We start from the raw sequence: 21,280 nt of genomic DNA on the forward strand, positions 1-21,280 counted from the left end.
GCCCCCCCCGTTCCTTGTTCCCTGACTGCCCCCTCCAGAGACCCCCGTCCCTAATCACCCCCAGGCCCCACCCCCTACCCAACCCCCCTGCTCCCTGTCGCCCAACTGTTCTGACCCCTATCCACATGCCCCGCCCCGCCCGGCACTCATCGGCAGCAGCAGGAAGCGGAGCAACTTGGCCCCAGCCCGCTCCACTCCACCAGCTCCCAGCCGTGGCACTCCGCTTCCCACTGCGGGTGAGTGGGGGCGGGGGGGGGGGGGAGGAGGAGCTTCCGCTTCCCACCACCAGTGAGTGCAGGGAGGTTGGGGAAAGGACGCCCCCCCGTACTCACCGGCAGCGGAAAGCAGAGCGACGCGACCCTAGCCGCCTCCGCTTTCCTTGCCCCAGCCCCAGTCGTGTCGCTCAGGGGGGTTGGGGAAAGGTCCTGCACTCACCTGCGGCGGGAAGCGGAGCACCACAGCTGGGAGCTGGCGGAGTGGAGCGGGCTGGGGCCGGGCTGCTCCGCTTCTGCCACTGCCAGTGAATGTGGGGGGAGGGGGATCCCTTCCTCCAAGCCCCCTCCCCTGAGCAACAGGGCTGGGGCAGCGAAGCGGGCTGCTCCCGGCCCCCCGCTAATTCCCCGGGCCACTCTGGGACTGCGGGGCCCCCAAAAGTGCCCCCCCTCGCCCCCAGCTCCTGCCTCCCAGACCTTGTGCGGGGGAGGGGGAGGGGAGGAAGAGCCCCTGACTGCCCCCGAGACCCTCTGCCCCTTATCCAACCCCTCGGCCCTGGCCTGCTTAACACGCTGCTCAGAGCAGCGTGTCAGAGCTTTTACCACATTGTATGCGAACCCACGTTATATCAGGTTGCATTATATCGGGGTAGAGGTGTACTTTTGAAACACTCTTCCAGAGCGATGAAATTATTTACAATTATTTTTAACTAGAAGATGACTGGTTTGTTTTGTTAGATTATGAGGAAAAAACTCAAGCATGTTGATATTTACATCAGACTGGAAAACACAACCCACTTACCATTGAAAAAAGTTATTCCCCATTCCCGAATTTAAAAAAAAAACCTGAATTTTGAAAACTAGCAAGTAAATTTTATTCTTTTGGAAGCACATCTGAGATCAAATTTATGGGAAAATTAATGAATTCTCCCTACCTCCAAAATTACTCCTTTTATTAGGTACAATACTCTGGATAGATTACCAGATAGAATGGGTCAACAGGAAGAACCAATCTCTCTTTTCCAGTGGCCAATATGCTGCACAGAGTACAGTTCAATGGCAAGAAAAGCACTTCTCATCCAGACCCTTTCTATGAATCTGTTGTTACTACAAGGGAAGGCTCATCACACTATACTGAGACAAGCAAAGAAGCTAGTTGGATAATAAAGCTATAAATCTGGAAATTCAGTTCTTAGTTTGAGGATGCTCAATTATAGCAGATACTAATTAAGCCCCTTTTGTGGCAACAAAAATGCACCTTTCTGAACAACAGCTCCAGACGTTGATGATGGGGTAACTTTTGTGTGGGAAGTTGTTCATGTCTCATTGAAACAATCATAGCACAGTCCTTCCTCAAGCAAAAATCTAACCTCTTTCCCTCATGCAAGCCTCTATTAAGACACAGTAAAATGTGACCTCAGTAAATGCTCTCCTATCCCATTCATCTTAACAATCGAGACCATTTGGATATTAAAATTGTCACATAAAATCTAAAAATGAAAGTTGTATTTTAATTGTGCAACTTTTTCTTTTAAAAAAATTACATTAGAAGTTAACGTTACTACAGTGGAGTTAACTTGAAAATATTGCACATCCTATTTGTTTTATAGTAAATATTGTACAGCATAAACAGAGTGAAAGTAACCCCTTTATCTATTTATTTTAAAGTGAAATATTACCTAGGCAACTGTAAAATTTCTGATCCACCACTGTAGATTTCTTTTTTTAAATCTATATATCTGTTTATATTAATTGCCACTCCACAGCATTATAATAAATGTTTTCACTGCTGCTAGAACAGGGGTTTTCAAACTTCATTGCACCATGACCCCAGGAGTGGGGACTGAAGCCTGAGCACACCCGAGCCCCACTGACCCTGGGACCTGTAGTCTGAGTCCCAACACGCAGGGCTGAAACCCTTAGGCTTCAGGTGGTGGGGGTTGGGCTTCAGCCTTGGGCCCCAGCAAGTCTAAGCCAGCCCTGGCGACCCCATTAAAATAGAGTTGTGATCCACTTTGGAGTCCTGACTCACAATTTGAGAACCACTGTGCTAGAATATATATGGCACATTGTTCAGCACTGAAGGGATTTATGGTCATGCTTGCTGTGCATTAATAACCACATTTTTTGCAAAGTCACAACAGTACAAATCTGTAATTATTACTGCTTGTCTCTATTACTGTTAAGAAAGTTCCAGAGTACAAAAGTCACCCACACAATTTCATTGCCTATTATACTAATCCATCCTCCACCCACAAATAAATCTTAGTCTGGCCTCACAATACAGTAATGAAGATTAAGTAGCTCAGATAAAATCTATTCAACCACTCATATTATGATGCTGAAAAATGTGTGTCTTTTAAAAACAGTTTAAAGAAGTCACTTGTTGAATTTTATAAGACCTTTAGCCTCAGAAGAGAAATATTATGAAAACAAGTACATCCTAAAATAATCTCAGTCAGCTCCTATTAATACCAGTTAGAATTTTGATTGAATCATGTTGCATTGACTAGTGGTTTCCATTATTTAATTAGATATGGTGGCTTGACTTACAGTTGTATTTTTTACATTCTTATCTGTTTAAGAGATGCACTGTAACAACAGAATTGTGGTCATGCTGCTAATACCACAGCAACTTGATAAAGACAGTTTTACTGAAAACAGCAGCCACACCTCAAATCTTGGAGCAGAAAAATGGGTTATTCAAATCTTCAGTTGAGTTAAAACACATTTACTACAACTGTCATTACAATTTCTTTATAAATCTCATTTTATAAGACACTTATGCTTTCTACAGTTAATGCATGAGATACAAATAATTAAAACTTTTTCCGAACTATCCTTCATTAAGGACTATGGCCCAGAGCCACAAAGGTACTTAGATTCTTCAGTCCCGTTTTCAGGCCTCATTGCAACCCATAAAACTCCTGCTCAGCTGCTGCCTAATCCTGTAGGCACCTGAACTCACTCAGTGCCTAAGTTTTCAGCATAAATATTTCTTAGGTGCCTATGATTCTGCCCATGGGAAAGAGCACTGCTACCTCACTCCCACCTAAGCCCAAGAGCAATCCACAAACTGGCAAGAGGAAAGACAAGTGAATGCCTATTTTGTGTTTGGGGCCCAATCCAGTAGGTGTGTGGTATCATTCAAAATCCACTCACGTTATAACATTCAGCCCAATGATTGGAGCACTCAACATGGGATGTGGGAGAACCAAGTTCAATTCCCCACTCTGCATGATGGGGAGAAAGGATTTGAATAGGTGTCTCCTACTTCTAAGCAGCGTGCTTAACTCCAGAGCTATGGGATATTACAATGTGAGACTACTTCAATCTCTGCTGTTGAAGCTTTGGCTGAGTCACTGGAGCAGTGGGGCTGGAACCTGGATCTCCCACCTAAGTGATGCACTAACCATGAGGCTTTAGAGTCTCTCTCTCCACCCTCCCATGGTGGGTTCCTAGCAGAGCTAGGCACCTCTCTGCAGCCTGGATGTAGGTTACTATCTCCATTAAAAGGGTAGAGCTTAAGAAACCTCTCCCATCCACATCTGCCACTGGCTAGTTTAGGTTGCTCCTCGCCTAGCCAGCTAGCTTTTGGGAATCACATTCTAAGATGCCTATCCTCTCCCCATTCATTGTGTACCAGGTTTGGGCACCTAACTCAGGCTTTGTGGATTGCAACACTGTTCCTGTGACTTTTTAGGTGCCTAGAAGTTAGGCACTGCAACACTCAGCACAAGTCCCTTTGTGGATCCAGACCTATGTGAGTATTTTTTAAAAAACTAAACAAATATCAAACCCAACATTAATCCATACCTGCTTGTTTATGTTGGCCCCTGCTTGAACCAACCAGATCAGGCACTGAGGATGTCCTCCAAAAGCAGCAATATGGGCTGGTGTTTGGGCAAAACGTGTTGTACAGGCATTTACAGTAGCGCCAGCTCTCACTAATTGCATTAGACACTCCAGCTTAAATAGACAAGGGGAAAATAATTCAGAAATATTACCCATCAAATATACCCTGATACTTTATAGATCACTGATTAAATTAAAGGAGAAAGTGGAACAATATCAGTTTAAATTGACCATTAGTGGAAGCAGGCTGAACAACATGACTAACAAAATAATAAACTGGGCCTTCACCACCTCTTCCAGGTTTCTCAGGGTATGTCTACACTACCCGCTGGATCAGCAGGCAGCGATCGATCCAGCAGGGATTGATTTATCGCATCTAGTCTAGATGTGATAAATCAAACCTGAGCGCTCCCCCGTTGACTCCTGTACTCCACCATCGCGAGAGGCACAGGCGGAGTCGATGGGGGAGCGGCAGCAGTTGACTCACCACGGTGAAGACACCACAGTAAGTCGACCTAAGTACATCGACTTCAGCTACGTTATTCACATAGCTGAAGTTGCATAACTTAGATCGATTCCTCCCCCTCTTCCCCCAGTGTAGACCAGGGCTCAGTCACTAAAGAAGTAGCCAAGAGAAATTTAATTCTTGCCCAAAAATCTTTAACAAACCCAACACCATTAATTTGATAAGGAAAAAACGGATACTTTAGAAATGATTATAGTAGGGATTTATATAATGTTTGCTTCTGTCAGAAAAGGTGCTAAGTTTCTGATCTGGAAAGTTGTGAATGCGACTTTAAACAGACACGGTCAAGTAGCATTTGCTAGAACTTTAGTTTATTGAATAAACAAAACCTACCGTGAACTTAAATGTTTTCAGGAAAGTTTAAAAGGAAGGGAGCATGAAGAGTATGCAATAATTACATCTAAAAATTCTACTTTAATATTTCCCTGCAGCTTTGGAAACCCAAACTCTAAAAAGAAAGTAAAATACTTAACTTTTCAGTGCCCTTGCTGAGTTCAATGACAAAAGTAACACAAACACTGAAGAGTATGTGCATTACAATTCTTTCCATTTAAAATTTCTGTAGTGCAGTCAGTGGTAACATAGCAAAAGGATCTGTTTGGGTTTTTTGGTTGTCTTTTCAAATATGATCACTTTGGCAGTTTCTCTTTATAGTAACTCCTCACTTAACGTTGTCACATTGCTGATCTATTAGGGAACAAGCTCGTTTAAAGTTGTGCAATGCTCCCTTATAACAAAGTTTGGCAGCTGCCTGCTTTGTCCACTGCTTCCAGGATTCTCTGAAAGAACAGCCCCTCCTTGTGGGGATTAGAACCGGGGGGGGGCAGCAGCCCCCCCCATCAGCTCCCCTAAGTTCCCTGTAAGGTATGTGGCTTGGCAACTGCCCAGCAGCAGTTCAGGTGGCCCTCCCCCCACTGCCATGCTGATCCTTCCCTCTGCCTTGGATCCTGCCCTCTGCCCAGAGGGTGGTGGGGGACAGGGGTGCTGATATCAGGATGTCCCCCTGCTCCTTCCTCTCCCCCATACCCCTCTCTACCAAGCAGAGGAGGGGGACAGGGCTCAGGGGACAGAAGGAAGGGAGCTTGCTAGAAGCGGTTGCTTCCTGTCTGATCTGCTTAAAAGGGCAACATACTTGAAGTGGGATCAGAGTACTTAAAGGGGCAATGCATCTCTCTCTCTCGCTCACTCATGCACGCACCCCCCAGCACTCTGGAAAGTCAGCACCTTTACAGCCGTGCATATGCTGTCAGGAGGAGGGATCGGTATGCTCCAGCTGGATAGCATGGGCTCATCATCATGTTCAGTTTTTGCAGGGAAGGGTTTGCAGCTACTGCCCTGCATCTATTGCGTTTCCTCCCTCCTGCCTCAGTCCATGCTTGTAGAGTGTGAGGCTACATTAACAGCAGTGTATTAACCCTTGAGGGCTCAGCCGAGTGCTAGTTCATCGTTTAGCAGCAAGGCATTCCTGGGGAAATATTCCACCCTCTTACTCCACCACTTCAACCAAGCTTCACAATCATTCATTGCTGTGTACAATATTAAACTGTGTTTAAAACTTATACTGTGCATGTATATAATGTCTTTTGTCTGGTGAAAAAAATTTCACTGGAACCTAACCCTCCCCCCCCCCCATTTACATTAATTTTTATGGGGAAACTGGATTCGCTTAACATCGTTTTGCATAAAGTTCCATTTTTCAGGAACATAACTACAACATTAAGTGAGGAGTTACTGTATTCTGACATTCAATCTCATATCATACTATGCTGAAATTTTTAATATTTCAACATTAAAATAATTATGAGAATGCTTTGAAAAGATGTCAGATTAGTAAGGGGTAGCAGAATTGCAAAGGTAATGGCTTAGAGAAAAGTGGTTGGAAAATTGTGTCACGCAATAGCACCAACTTTTGGCCTTCAGGAACAGGAATCGCTAGGAAATTAGTTTATGTACAAACATACATTTGTTTAATACTAGGCGTCACTGTAGTACGCTTAATTTTACTCTAAAGAGTAAAGAGCATGCAGATCAAAGTTTTCAAGTCAAATGACTAAAATCAGGCATCTTGGTTTGAAAATTTTAACAAATACATGATCACTACATATATTTTCTAAACTTCAACTGTAATTGGGCAAATGTGTTGTGGCATTAGCGACTGTCCCTACCAGTTTAATAAAAAAGTTAAAATTCAATCTGTAATTTACGAATTTATAGATTTAGTTTTAAGAGAACTTTGATTACTAACTGTACTTCTCTGCTGAGAAAACAGGATGTATAAACAGCATACAGGAAATAAAATGCATTAAAAACTCTCAGTGGATTTAAGATTGGGTATAAAGGAAATATAGTAACTCACCATGCAACAGAGAGGGTTCAGAGAAGAGCCATGAGAATGATTAAGGATTAGAAAACATGCCTTATAATGACAGACAAACAGCTCAATCTATTTAGCTTAACAATCAAACAGCTCAATCTATTTAGCTTAACAAGGAGAAGGTTTAGGGGAAAACTGATTATAGTCTATAAGTATCTACATGAGGAGCAAATATTTAATAATGGACTCTCACTCTAGCAGAGAAGGGTATAACACGATCCAATGGCTGGAAGTTGAAGCTAAATAAATTCATAGTGGAAATAACATATACATTTTTAAGTGAGGGTAATTAATCATTGGAACAATTTACCAAAGGTTGTGGTGGATTCTCCATCACTGATAAATTTTTAAATCAGGAATGGATGTTTTTCTAAAACATATGCTCTAGGAATTATTTGGGGAAGTTCTATGATCTGTGTTTTATGGGAGGTCAGGCTAGAAGATCACAATGGTTCCTTCTGGCCTTGGAATCGACGAATAAAAATATCTTGGGGTGAGCAAAGAAGTACAGTGCTAATGAGCCTACCTCCCACAAACCCTAACATTCAACATGGGAGAAGGTATTCTTTGAAAAGAAATAAATAGATGCTAAAACAACTGCAGTAATATTAAGAGTTATATCAAGGGGTAACGAACTTAAAGATGCTGTAATAGAGATACAGTTGTAGTAGTGGTGTGAACTCTGCAAAATTTGACCACCATTACCAACACTGGTTAGCCTCCACTGGTGTTTACATACCAAGGCCCCCAATGTTGTTGATGGGTTACCATAATCAAGCAGGGGTAAATAATTTGTTTAAGACATCAGTTACAGCCAGCGGCCCATCCACCACCATTACAAACAAAGGCGAAGTTGAACCAGCATTAGCAATTTAGGAGATTTTACAACAAAGACTAAGCTATCTAAAGGTTCCAGTGAAAGTGTTAATCTTTCACTCTGCCAAGAGCAAAGGATTTTTCTTTTTTTGTCATATAAATCCAGATTACTGGCCTGAAGAGAGGCAGGGAAACCTTAATGACCACTTATTGTGAGCTACACGTAGGTCACAGTCTGTCAACTCCAGAGAAAAGCAATGCAACCGCAGAACCAGTGCCCTTCTTCTAGCATTTAAGGTTGATTTGTAACCCACACTAACATGGTTTCAACGCCTGTAACTAAACAAGGTTATTTTTAAAATGGTTCTTTTTTTTTTTTTTTTAATTAAACTTCTTCTCTAATTTTAAGAAATCTAATAATAGAGAGGATGAGTTGCTGCACTTCATTAAAAGTCAGAACATGTGGCCTTCTGCCTCATGGACTGAGAGACCTGCTTCTCGGAGTCCCAACTCCATCAGAAAATGGAAGTAGCTGCTAGTAAGGAAGAGGCCAGAATCCCTTATTCTTGTCCCATGGACTCGAACACTGAGCACTGGTTTTGGTCATCATCTTTTTGGTTTCTTTAATAATAAAAAAAAAGAAGAAAAAAAGAATATTTTTCAAGTTCATGATATAGCTACAATGGGGATTGGGAATCAGGGTTAATCAGAGGAAGATGGGGAGGATTCCAGGGATTTACACTTAGAAGATGGGGAAGGGGGATACTGGATTACCTATTTTTTTTTTAAGTTGCAGCCCAAAGAGGAATAGAATTTACTTACCTTACATTATATACAAGTAAAATAGTCCAACAACAGTAGTCAAGGATCACAAACAACCAAGTATTACAAAAGTAAGAGGCAAGCTGATATGGTCATGGAAAAAATATGGCCAATTAGTCAAGGATTTAAAAAAAAAACAAACAAACAAAAAACGAAACCACCACATAAATATAGAAGGAAAGCATTTTAAAAAAAACAAAACAAAACAAAAACCCACCACTATCTTGGTGCTGTATTCCTGCCCTCAATTCCCTTGTCTGGATGCTGGCTATTTAGATCATATATTCTTTTATATACTGACCTATCTTACAGCTCTGTACAACACCCAGCATAATTCAAGGCACTATATAAATGAACTAGACAATATTTTCTTGAATACTAACTAATTTGGATGTATTTTAGAGTAGCAGCCGTGTTAGTCTGTATTTGCAAAAAGAAAAGGAGTACTTGTGGCACCTTAGAGACTAAAAATTTATTTGAGCATAAGCTTTCGTGAGCTACAGCTCACTTCATCGGATGCATCCGATGAAGTGAGCTGTAGTTCACGAAAGCTTATGCTCAAATAAATTTGTTAGTCTCTAAGGTGCCACAAGTACTCCTTTTCTAATTTGGATGTAGCTGATTTTGCAGGAATCCCTTAGTGTCCCAGGAGACAAGCATATCTCAGTTTTCAGGGAATACACAGAAAACAGTGACTGCTCCAGAGGTATCCAAGGTAAAAAGGAGCAGCTTGGGATTGACTGTGGTTTATATTCATGAACATATTTCAAACACCAAATCCTACCAGTGGAGGTCCATACTGGCAAATGAGCCCTCAGACCTTATGAATACCAGGGCACAGTTACCTGCTATTACAATTAATCATATGTTTTCTTACTGTTTTTTGTTTTAGAACTGTTCTCTATTTGTAATACTTTCTTAGAAACTAGAATACGACATTTCTCTTCCTACTACCTTTGCCCTTTTCCATTTACAAATATTGATCCTGGTTCATCCCTTCCTTACCTCCCCAACCCCCCCAAAAAATTTAGTCTCTTTCTAACAAAGCTAGCCATTTCAGTTTGCTTCCTTGTGGGGGCAGTCACCAAGATAACAGTTCTTGTTTACTGATATTAGTCAAAACATCTACTTTTTTTTTTTTTAAAATGATCTATGGAGATAGTGAGGCAGAGTCCCTTCTGTACCCAGTACCTGCTTGGTGCAGGAGGGAGTGGATGTCTACAAAGGAGCAAGCTGGGGCTCTACAATCCTGGGAATTGTTCTACACAAGTCCCAACATACATAAGAACGCTGGTCTAAGGTTTGCCTGATGGCTTTGGCACCCATAAGGAGTACTCCACCGGTCAGGGATGACCAGAGCACAATAATGTTTCAGCTACATCCCCTACATGGGGATGAGGGTAGCCTAGGACCTGGATTCACACCACTAGGTGACTGACCCATGCCAAGAGAATCGGTAGCTGGGATGGGAAGATCTGTCACATTTATGGCCTCTTTGCTCTTCTAGAGCAGCAGAAATGGGCTAGAATAGGGAGGAGAGTCAGGTCCAGTAATTAATTTTTTTATAAACAAATATTTTTAAAATCCACAATATGTTTAGAAATGCAATTAATTTCACCTCCAGTTATGATAATTTTGAACTAGAATAAGCTCCACTCAAGAAAACATAAGAGCAGGAAAAAAAGTGTGTGCATAAGTTCAATGGAAGTGGCTGTTTTCATTTCTCAGCAACACGCTGTATTTATGTTTATCTAATAAAAGATGTTCCCAAATTTGTGATCTGGTACAAAAGTACCTGGAACTAATTACCTGATAAATGTCTATTTAAAATATTGTATTTTCCCCTAGCACAAATATAAGCAAAGGTTTGTAATTGAAATATACTACATCAATGTGTACAGAAGCTCTTCATAAACCCAGATACAGCCAGGCTCTGCTACAGCAAAGGAATTCACTGAGGTTTAATGACCCAGCTCTGCCCCTAACCTTGGAGAACTGAATTGAGGCACCTTAATTTACCCGTGCCCTGCTTATCCTCTTTGTTGGCTTGCCCTCTTGCCTCTCACCTCAAAGGCTTAGCCTCTTTTAATTGAGCTAATTGCTCTGACTTGTGACACTGCCAAAAGTGCAGCAATCTAAGAGCACTAAAATATTAGTTATGTTTTCATGTATCCTATCTGTATGCAAAACTGTATACAAACAAATCTTCTGCATTCCCTTTAGTATTTTCATTAAAGAAAGACGTCTGGCCACGGGGCATTTTGCTTACCCTATCTAGCATTAGCTTGCAGGCCTGACTGTTCCCTCTACACGTTCCTTTAAGAACCTTATAAAGCCTGATATAAAAAGCAATGGTTAAAGGCACAAGCGGCTGCCCTGCCCCCCATAATACAAGAAAGGAAAGTGCCGGAATGAGGCTTACAGACAGAAAAGTCACAAAAGATGAGGGGAAAGAACCATTTTCAGGGACTGGGGAAAATAAGGGAGTTAACGGTCAGATGTTTTGGGGCCACCACACTTCCGTCACACGGGGCCACGTCCTGCCCGCAGTTATAATGCACAACTGTCTCCGGGGACCCAGACCCGATACAACGGCTGTGGCGCGACCCAGCGCGTCCTTTCACCTCCCAGGCACGGCAGCGAGGGAGCCGCCAGGGCACAGATCCCCCCGCGCCGCTCACACGCAGGGCCCCCGGGCCGCGCTCCGCCCAGCGATCGCCTCCTTCCCAACGCACACGCCGGTCGTCACAACACGGGCACCAAAACAGAGCCAAGTCTCCAGGTGGAGCCTGCGCGCGCAAGAAGGACCGTTACTGGACCGGGGGGGGAGGAGGACGAAAATGTGGGGCCTCAGGTAACTCAATAGCCCGCCCCGCCCCCGCGCGCTGGGGGAGGAGCACCTGCCCCCTCCTCCTCCCCATTGGCTCCCGCAGCCGCTGCCAGTGACCCCGGCACCTTTCGAAAGCTTGGCCGGGGGCCACGGATCTGTCCCTGTCAATAAAGCGCCGGGGAGGGGGCGGCGAGCGCCCCAGGGGCCGGCCGGGCCCATTCGGGGCACCGGGCCCGATGAGCTGCGGCGCTTCCTCGTCCCATCAGCAAGCGCCGGCTGCCGGGGCCCGAGTCGCCGCCCCTCCTCCGGGCCCGATGCCGAGGCGGCCCCGGCTCTCTCCCGGGACGTGGACAGGCCCCCACGAGAGCCCGACCCGTCCCACGTCCCCCCCAGCGCGGGGCCGACAGGAGCGCCCCCCACAGCCCGCTCCTCGCGCTCCCTGGGGGGTGGGGCCGGCACCGAGACTCCCGCTGAGCCGGGTGGCGGTTCCCGGGCCGTCCACCCGCGGCAGCGAGCACGGCAAGATGGCGCCGTGCGAGCCTGGGGTCCCGCGGGGCAGCGCCCCCTCCCCGGGCCGGGCCGCACCTTGCCGAAGTGCGCGGCCCAGTGGATGGGCGTCCAGCCGTAGAAGGAGTCCTCGACGGCCAGGTCGGAGCGGGGCGAGCCCTGCAGCAGCGCGCACAGGCTGGGCAGGTCCCCGTCGCGGCAGGCGCGGTGCAGGGGGAAGCGCAGGGTCAGCAGCTCCTCGCTGGAGAATCCCGCCTCCGGGCCGACTCCCAGCGACATGGTGACAGAGGGCGACGGAGGCTCGAGGCTGCTGCCGAGTCCCGACTGACTCCGAGCACAAAGAACCAGGTGGGGCGGGCGCGTGGCTCCTCCCCGAGCGGCGTGGGCGGAGCGGCCAGCGCGCGGGGCGGCGGGGAGGGGAGCGGTTGGACTGGGGCCGCGCGCGCGCTGAGTGTGCCTGCGGCCCCTCCCCCTGTCACCGCCTGCAGGCCGCCAGCCGTTGGTGCCGCTTTGCCCGCGAGCTTGACCGGGAGCCGGAGGGAGCGCGCGCAGCATCGAAGCGTTGGCCCTGTGATGGCAATAGTCCGATCCCGCGCGCTCCGGCCACCCCGCCCGGCCCCGCGCCGGGCCTCGCCGATCAGGGAGTCGGGGGGACTAAGCTAGGGGCTGCAACGAGCAGCCCAGAGAAGCGTCACAGGGGCCGCTCCAGGGCGGGCGTGCAACGGTGCCTCAGACTGATCATGGGCAGCCTCGCCTTAGCGTCAGGCGTTTCTGGGGAGTCGATTTTTGTCACCCAAACCAAATATATCCGTCCATAATGCAACTTTACATCTAGGCAAGGGGTGTGCCAAGAGCTACTGAAGCGAACTGTAAATCCTGTATATAATGGAAACCACTTCAAGCCCTAGGGTGCGGGAGCAGCGCTAGTTCCAGCATCTATGCTAGGCACAGTAAGAAAAATGCTGCCGGAGACCTTATCACAATTAGCTTTAAGGCTGTTTAATTTGTATCAATTGATGTGATATTGAGAATTTGTGTTTTTGAGTCATAAAGTTCTAACTTTTTGAATCTCAGTATCCACTGCCATTGGTTCCATTGTCGGATCTTCCCATTTCCCACAGCTGTGAACAGTTACGTTGTTAAATAGAAAAAAGCTTAAAAATAAATGGTTGAAATTATTAAAAAAATTGAATTCTGCCAAGGCTATTTATAGTCCAGCTGGTGTTTGAAGTGGTGAGAAAATGTACACTTGCCATCTCTCCTCCATCCAGTTGTACTGCTGCTGCAACTTACATTATGTAGCTACCATAAAATCAATGCTCTCTCACAGCAACCAAACATAATTCTGGATCCTGAGCAAGAACAGAATTTTGCACTTTCAAAAGGAACAGATCCATTTTTCAAAATGGATGATATGGTGGTTGCAGCTCTTCAAAACATCCTGGTTCCAAGATATTGTACTTACACCACTCATCAGTTTAAAGGATCCTGGGTATAAAAATTGCCTTTGCAAAACTGATGAATTTATGGCTTAATGTACTTTGTGTCATCAAACATTTTCAATTAAATATGAAAAGAGAAGAGCTCTTGCCATTCATGTGGAATGTTTAAAACACAAAGATGCTGTGAAAAATCAGAAATGAACTCTTTTTTTAAAAATCAAAGAGGACACTCTTCAGGAAAGTCTAGTGACAGCAGCAGAAATACAAGAAATTTACCATGACGTGATTAATCATTTATTTTAATCAAGATTGGCGCAACAAATGGCTTCCAAAACGTCTATCAGATTCAGAAATTGTGCAAAAAAACAAAAACAGCCACCAACCTGTTGGATCATATTAAAGAAGTTCTGTATTAAAATCACAAATGAGTTTGATTCCCCATAGTTTAAATTCCAGGGTATTACTAATTAAGAGGTCTCTTGGTTTTTGGTACTGTTTCTCTCCCTCTGTATGTGAAACTTGCAAGCTGCTAATTGCGTTAGTACATTCTAAGACAGAGTCTGTTCTCAAAGCAATTCACAGAGAGAGACTCAAAGCAATACTCTAACAACAGACACAGCACCCAGAGACTCCCCGCCCTTTTGTTGTATTAACAATTGTGATTAAAATAGAGAGAGAGGATGTATGTGGATGGATGCTTGGTGTGGATAATAACTGAATGATCAGGGAGGTGCCAGCCTAAGAATCCAGTGTCCATCGGCTGAAGAAGGCGTCAAGTGGAAATAACCAGAGGACCCCCGGAGGGCAGACTGGAATCCACCCAACAGCCTCAAGAATGGGAGAACCAAAGAACAAGATAACATCTAGCAGCACGGAGCCGTCAGGAATGTGCCATCTGCTGATTGATTCAGCAACAGCATGATGAAGCAATTCCCACAGACTGGCCTAGGAAGAAATTCCTATAAAAAGAGACTCTAAAAAGTGAGAACTTTGGGGTCTGATTCTGCAAACCAACTTCCAGGAGCATCAGATGAGCATCTGACAAGGCCCTGCTCCCTCCTCATGTCCAGGCCACCTGGCCAGTGGCTTGGCATGAGCAACTCTAAGGCTGGTAACTATGATGACAACCTTGCAGAACCTCTGTGTGTGTGTGTGTGAGTGTGTGTGAATGTGTGAATAAATATGAGATTGAATGGAATGTTATAGCTATAACTAACTGCTTACTATGATAACAACCTTGCAGAACCTGTGTGTGTGAGTATGAATGAATGAGTGAATAAAGATGAGATTGAATGGAATGTTACAGCTGTAACTAACTGCTTACTATGATTCTTTCTGTATTCACAATAAATGTGGTATTTTGCCTTTTTCCCTTTAATAAGATCCTGCTGGTTTTTAATTTATTGGTACAACAAACCCAAGTCTTCTGAACCTACAAAAGCACCTAGAATTCCTAAGAGTGGCACTGAAATTGAAGCAACTTTTAGTTAATGATCTCAAATTAGCACATTTTTCTCCGCAGTCAGAACAGATCCCTCCAATAGGGGAAATAAATGTTTCCTGATTTCTGTTGGTTATTTTTCAAAGATGGAAGGGATTTAAAAATGGCTTACTTGATTTTTACCACGGTAACGAGGAGACAAGTAATGCTATTGTTGTAGGTATTTCAAACATAGAAGAAAGTGACCTTATATAAAGTGTGTGTGGTCTTGTGTAGCTAATAACATCTCTGACTTTGGAAAAAACAAGTCAGTTTACCAGAAGCTAAAACAAATGAATGACAGAATGGTTCAGATTGGATGCAAGTGCAATGTAATTCATAACTGTTAAAAATGGCATGAAAGCTAACTTTTTAAAAGGGTTCCACAGCCTATCCTGGCAATTACAGGCTGGTGTGCCTAATGTCAGTACCAGTCAAATTGGTAGAAACTATAACAAGCAACTGAATTATCAGACACAAAGATAAACACAATTTGTTGGGAAAACATGACTTTTGTGAGGGAAAATCATGCCTCACCAATCTATTAAAATTCTTTGAGTATGTCAACAAGCATGTGGAGAAGGGTGATGCAGTCGATACAGTTACTCCTGGGGGAATTCTGTGCACAATATTTTAAAATTCTGCAAAATTCTGCATATTTTATTTGTCAAAATAACACAATATAATCACACCAGTTTCAATTATTTTTGGTCGTTTGTTTCAAAATACCTGTCAGCAAGTATGTCTGTAACAATACAGACAACAAAAAAGATTCAGGAAATGTTTGACAAATAGATTCCTTACTAGACATATTAATACAGAACACTGAGTAATAATTCATTTAAACTACAACACAGAACCATATTTCCCACACCCTGCAGAAGCAGTGCAAAGGCTTGGGGGAGTCAGGGGTAACGGAGGAGCTGAGGGAGAGGGAAGTAAATTGCTGGGAAGGAGTCTGGGTGTGAACTTGGAGGGTTGTTGGGTATGGGTGGGAAAAGTATGGAACAGGTGTTTTAGGGGAGTGAGGAAGGATTGTTAGGGAGCTTCCCCCATGCAGACCCCAGCTGACCCCTAGCCTCTCCCATTCAGTCAGGCACATCTGCCCCTGTCCCCATGTGTGCTACACTCCCCTCCCCATATGGCTCTGTACCTCCTCCCCATCCCCATGTGTCTCTGTGCCCCCACCCAGCCACTCCCCTACTCGTAGCTCTGCACCCCCTTTGCCATCACCATGTGGCCCTGCACCTCCCTCCCCCCTGTGGCTCTGTGCCTCCACTCCCATTCAGCCCCTTCTCCAGTCTGTCCTCCCCTTTCTGACCCCTCCCCCCCAGCACCCCACCCTGTCGTTCTCCCCATAGCCCCTCTCTCCTGACCTGGCCTTACAGGTGTGAAGAAAGCAGGCTCCTTGCCTCGCTGGCTGGGAGCTGCTGCTTTGGTCTATCTCCATAGCGCCCTCTGGTGGACAAAAGCAGAACTGCAGAAGTTATTTTCTGTTGGGAGCGGCTGCTGTTCTTGCACCACAGCGTCCTCTGGTGAGCAAAGGCTGGAACTGCAGCAACATTTTGGCAGAAGCTTTTTTCCCTACAAAAAATTAAAAATATGCACAGCTCATTAATTATGCGCGTGCACAGTATTCTCCCAGGAATAATATAGTGTGCTTTTTTTTCAGAAAGCGTTTGACAAGTTCCCTCACCACAGGCTTTTAAGTAAGCAGTTATGGGACAACAGGGAAGGTCCTCTTATGGATCAATAACTTGTTAAAAGGTAGGACAGAAAGAGTAGCAATAAATAGTAAGCTTTCACAGTGGAGTGGGGTCCCCTAAGTATCTGTTCTGGGACAAGTGCAGTCTACATATTCATTTGTGATCTGGAAAAGGGAGTTAACAATGAAGTAGCAAAGTTTGCAGATGATACAAAATTATTCAAGATAATTAAGTATAAAGCACACTGTGAAGAGTTACAAAGGAATCTCATAAAAACTGAGTGACTGGACAACAAAATGGCAGATGAAATTCAACATTGATAACTTCCAAGTAATAAATGTTGGAAAAAATAATCCCAACTATACGTATATAATGATGGGTTCTAAATTACCACTCAAGGAAGAGATCTTGGAGTGATTGTGGATAGTTTTCTGAAAATGTCAGGTCAATATACATCAATGGTCCAAAAGGCTAACAATGTTAGGAACTATTATGAAAGGGATAGAAAATAAGACAGAAAATATCATAATGCCAACTATATAAGTTCATGGTGTGCCAATTATGGCTGCCTTATCTCAAAAAGGATATACTGGAACTGGAAAAGGTTCAGAAAAAGGCAACAAAGATGATCAAGGCTATGGAATGGCATCCATAAGAGGACAGACTAAAAAGGATTAGGGCTGTTCTTAGAAAGGAGATGATTGGGGGTATATGATAGAGGTCTATAAAACCTTGACTAGTGTGGGGGAAAAAGTGTTTTTACCCTTTCCCACAATACAAAAACTAGAGGACACCTAAATAAATGAATAGGCAGCAGGTTTAATATAAACAAGAGGAACTACTTTTTCACACAAAATGCACAATTAACCTGTGGAACTCATTGCCATGGGATGTTGTGAAGGCCAAAAGCATAACTGGGTTCAAAAAAGAACCAGATAAGTTCATGGAGGATAGGTCCATCAATGCCTATTAGTCCAGCTGATTAGAGATCAACCCCATGCTCTGGGCAACCCTAAACCTCAGATTGCCAGACACCAGGAGGCGAAGACTGGGTAGATCGCTACAAAACTGCCCTGCCCTGGATCTCTGGTATTGGCCACTCTGGGAGATAGGATACTAGGCTAGATGGACTATTGATCTGACCCAATATGGTAGTTCTTATGCGTATAAGAAACTTCTTCGTAATGTTCCAATGAGGTATCTGTCCTTCTGCCTGCAATGGAATGAGTCCTACCACACTGGCCTGCATTGAAGCAGCGCGGATAAAAATACAGGATGTTTTTGAATTTATTTTTTTAAATCAGGGTTTTTTTATTTAAATAAGATTTACTTGTTATTTTAAAAATAAGCCTGTTTATAATGAAATCTGAATTTAATACAAAATTTGTTAAGGCCTAAATTTATTATAGTTTCTTAAAATATTTAAATCAAAAATAAATATGCTGAATCCATGAAAATTCCTGTCCCCAGACTTTGTCTCCTGAACCCCAGCTGGAGATGATTCTCAAAGAAGAGGAAAAAGATAAAAATGAGTAACAGAAGCCCCAAATCACCTCTCTCCCCTCTTCTCTACTCACAGCATCAACACCACTTGAAAGAAAAGGAAGCATCATTGAACTGGGGGTGGGGTCCTGGCTGACAAGAATCCAACTAGACTGCTGTAAGCATGTGGTAAGATAAATCCTTTTGCTTTAAATTCACTTAGTTTGTTAAGTTAGGCATTAGTTTGTGTTTTACCTTTTATTTCTTTGTAACCAATTCTGACTTTTATGCCTCATTATTTGTAATCACTTAAAATCTAAATTTCTGTAGTTAATAACTTGTTTTACCTACACCAGTGTGTGTTTGGGAAACTTCATTTGGGATAACAAGATTTGTGCATATCATTTTCTGTTAATGAAACAACGGACTTTCTATGAGTTTGTATTGTCCATGAGGGTACTGGGCAGTACAAGACACACATTTCTGGGGACAAGTCTGGGACTTGGAATTTGATGATGTTGCTCTGTAATATAATTCAGGCATGGCTAACTGTATCACTCTTACGATATAGCTGGGAGTAATTTACATGCTGGAGGCTCTGAGTGAACAGGTCAGGAGTGGCTGCTCCCACACTAAAGCAGTGTAAAAGGTTCCCCAGGTTGGAGTACTGAGGGGACACAGCTGTTCAACAGTCCAGATTGTACTCTAGGTAATGTCACAGTAGCAAAAAGATGCACCAAATTTAGTGTAAAGGTTCTTTTTAGTTGTAAATCAATATGTCGTAATAGTTATATCAACCAATGAGAATGCACCTTTCTTTATAAAATAACTGAAATAAAATAGGAAATATTTATTAAAATCAATTATTTAAATCAAGGCTTTTAAATCCATGTGTTGGTTTAAATAGCTGATTTAAATTGCCTTGATTTAAAATCAATCCACTCTGTATTAAAAGCATATTTATTTCAGAGGGGGAAAATTATGCCAAGATTATTTGGGAAGCATTCAGTGAGGATGATCAGGAATCTCTCTTTGTTAAATTTACTTCCTACATAACCTGATGGGAGTATTTTTGAAGCACTCAAAAAGCTAGAATGCAACAATACCAATTGTATAGAATTAGACTGTCATTCTAAACTAAAGAGAAGGAAAGAGGACCATCAGTGCAGGCTATTTTGCGCAATCTCTATAGAACAGGTGAAAATCTGAGGAGGAAGCAGATAAGGGATTGTCAAGATGCAGTGCATATCTTTAGAAATGGTATGATTTCAAGACATCTGTTTCCAAACATGTCAGTGCTCTTACTGGACAATGAAGTGGAATGGTTTGATACTGAGAAGCGGGCTGAAGTTCTTAACCTTGAGATTGATTTTGATAAGCTATATGATGATTACAGCATTTTACAGCAAATTAGAAAAATAATTTCAAAGGAGCAAAAAGCTGAACAAAGATGCTGGAAGTTTTCAAAAAAATACCACACATTTTTAAACTTGTATCTTTCATGCTTTCAATTCCAGTCTCAAATAAAAATCCTTTTGCAGTATGCAGGTTACTGACTCAGCTTGGGAGGAAAGAAAGGAACTGATTAAGTGAACGTATTGTGAAAGCAAAGCTAGGTATAGGTACACTGAAGTATGTCTTGTGATGACATTTATGAATGTCAGAAAGTCTCCAGATTTGCTGAAAGCAACAAGAAATTACAGGTTTAAGAAGAAAAAAAAAACATGAGCAAAGGCATTCAACTACAGGAGAACCAACTTATATAAGTTAAATGAAATAAAATGTGTTTATTTATTAAGTCTAATGAATGCCTTTTGGCTGTATCAGTCATTTGGTGATGGTATACTATTTTCGCAGCTCTGATAAATCTTGAGTTTTGTTTTGGTGTTGTATTTTGATGATTTCCAGATGGTATTTAAGCTCCTGAAGGTGTTCCTGGCTTTATTGATTTTTTTTTCCAGATGTCCTGGCTTGTTCCACCATCCTGGCTGATGGTGCTGCCCAAGTATGTGAATGTTTCTACATTGGTGAGAACATAATCCTCTATCCGTACTGGTGATGGTGAGGCAATATTAAAGGTCATGATATCTGTCTTATTGTGGTTGAGTCAAGTTGTTTTTTCTTGTATATGGTGTTGGGTACGTGATAGGAGAGCTACATCATCTGCGAAGTCCAGGTCTTCAAGGGATGAGAAGAGTGTCCATTTAATGCCTCTTGGCATGTCTTCTGTTGTACGCCGCATTACCCAGTCGATCTTTTGGCCTAGAACAATCTCAAACCAAGATCTATGGACACAGTGCAGCCAAGAGGATCTGAGCACCATCATTGCCAGGAGGCATGGAGATGGATCGGTCATGTGCTTAGGATGGAAACTGATTCCATCACCAGAGTAGCAATAAGATGGACACCTGAAGGCAAGTGAATACAACACGGCGAAGAGCTATGGAAGCCGAGCTGAAAAACCTGGGGCACAGCCGGGGAACCACTGAAAGACTTGTCAGAAACAGACAGGAGTAGAGGAGCTTCATCATTGCCCTAAACGGCAGAGGCATAATAGGAACATGACGATGATGATGATACTGTTTTCCTTTGGTTATTTTTAAATAAAATTAAACACACACAAAACATTTAAACAAGCATTAAAAATGAAGTAGCCTATACCCTATCACACTTTTAAAAATAAGATTCACAATACAACTGGTAATTTTCCATATTGTTTATTTATACCATGAGCATGAACTTTGCATGCACATGAAAAATCTGACACACATGCTGGTCCTTATTTTCCGCTGGGGACAAACTGCTCACTCCACAGTAAATGAGTTTCAACATAGCCCAGTCCTTAACTATTATGTTATGTAATGAAACCTCCTGGAATATGTCTGTGATGGGTTGCCCCCCCTTCCGGGGTGCCACCTGATGTACTGGGGTACCACTGAGCCCACCTGTTCCACCAGCCTGGACTCCCTCACCCTGTCCTGCTAAGCCAGGCCCTCAAGCCTCCTCTAGCTCACACACAGGTAGGGACACACCCAGCTGCAGAAAGACACTTAAATCAGTTGTGCAGGGGAAGGCTTTCAGCTAAGGAATTGCTCAGCACTCAAGGGGATGGGGAAGAGAAGGGGATATGGGAATGGGCGGGGGTACGGGGGAAGCAGGATCGCAGCATGGGGTGTTCCCTAGGCGGTGGCAGCCCCAGCAGGGAGGCAACTGCAGCACACTGAGAAA

General features: G+C 43.6%; 1 protein-coding gene and 1 long non-coding RNA gene across 2 annotated transcripts in view; one reads left to right on the forward strand and one right to left on the reverse strand.

Moving 5' to 3' along the window:
* Positions 1 to 12,293, reverse strand: part of ANKRD10 (ankyrin repeat domain 10) — a 53,483-nt gene extending 41,190 nt beyond the window's left edge. The window contains exons 1-2 of the mRNA XM_074963746.1: positions 12,021 to 12,293; positions 4,029 to 4,181 (exon numbers count right to left, since the gene is read on the reverse strand). Of these exons, the coding sequence (XP_074819847.1) occupies positions 4,029 to 4,181; positions 12,021 to 12,221 (354 nt within the window). The 5' untranslated portion in view covers positions 12,222 to 12,293. The remainder of the gene's footprint in view (positions 1 to 4,028; positions 4,182 to 12,020) is intronic.
* LOC141993912 (uncharacterized) lies at positions 11,898 to 20,668 on the forward strand. Its single transcript, XR_012640964.1, has 3 exons — positions 11,898 to 12,290; positions 18,150 to 18,241; positions 20,014 to 20,668. It is a non-coding gene; the product is annotated as an uncharacterized LOC141993912 (long non-coding RNA).
* Positions 20,669 to 21,280: the final 612 nt, after the last annotated feature.

This window comes from Natator depressus, chromosome 1, assembly GCF_965152275.1.
Source record: "Natator depressus isolate rNatDep1 chromosome 1, rNatDep2.hap1, whole genome shotgun sequence".
NCBI lineage: Eukaryota > Metazoa > Chordata > Testudines > Cheloniidae > Natator > Natator depressus.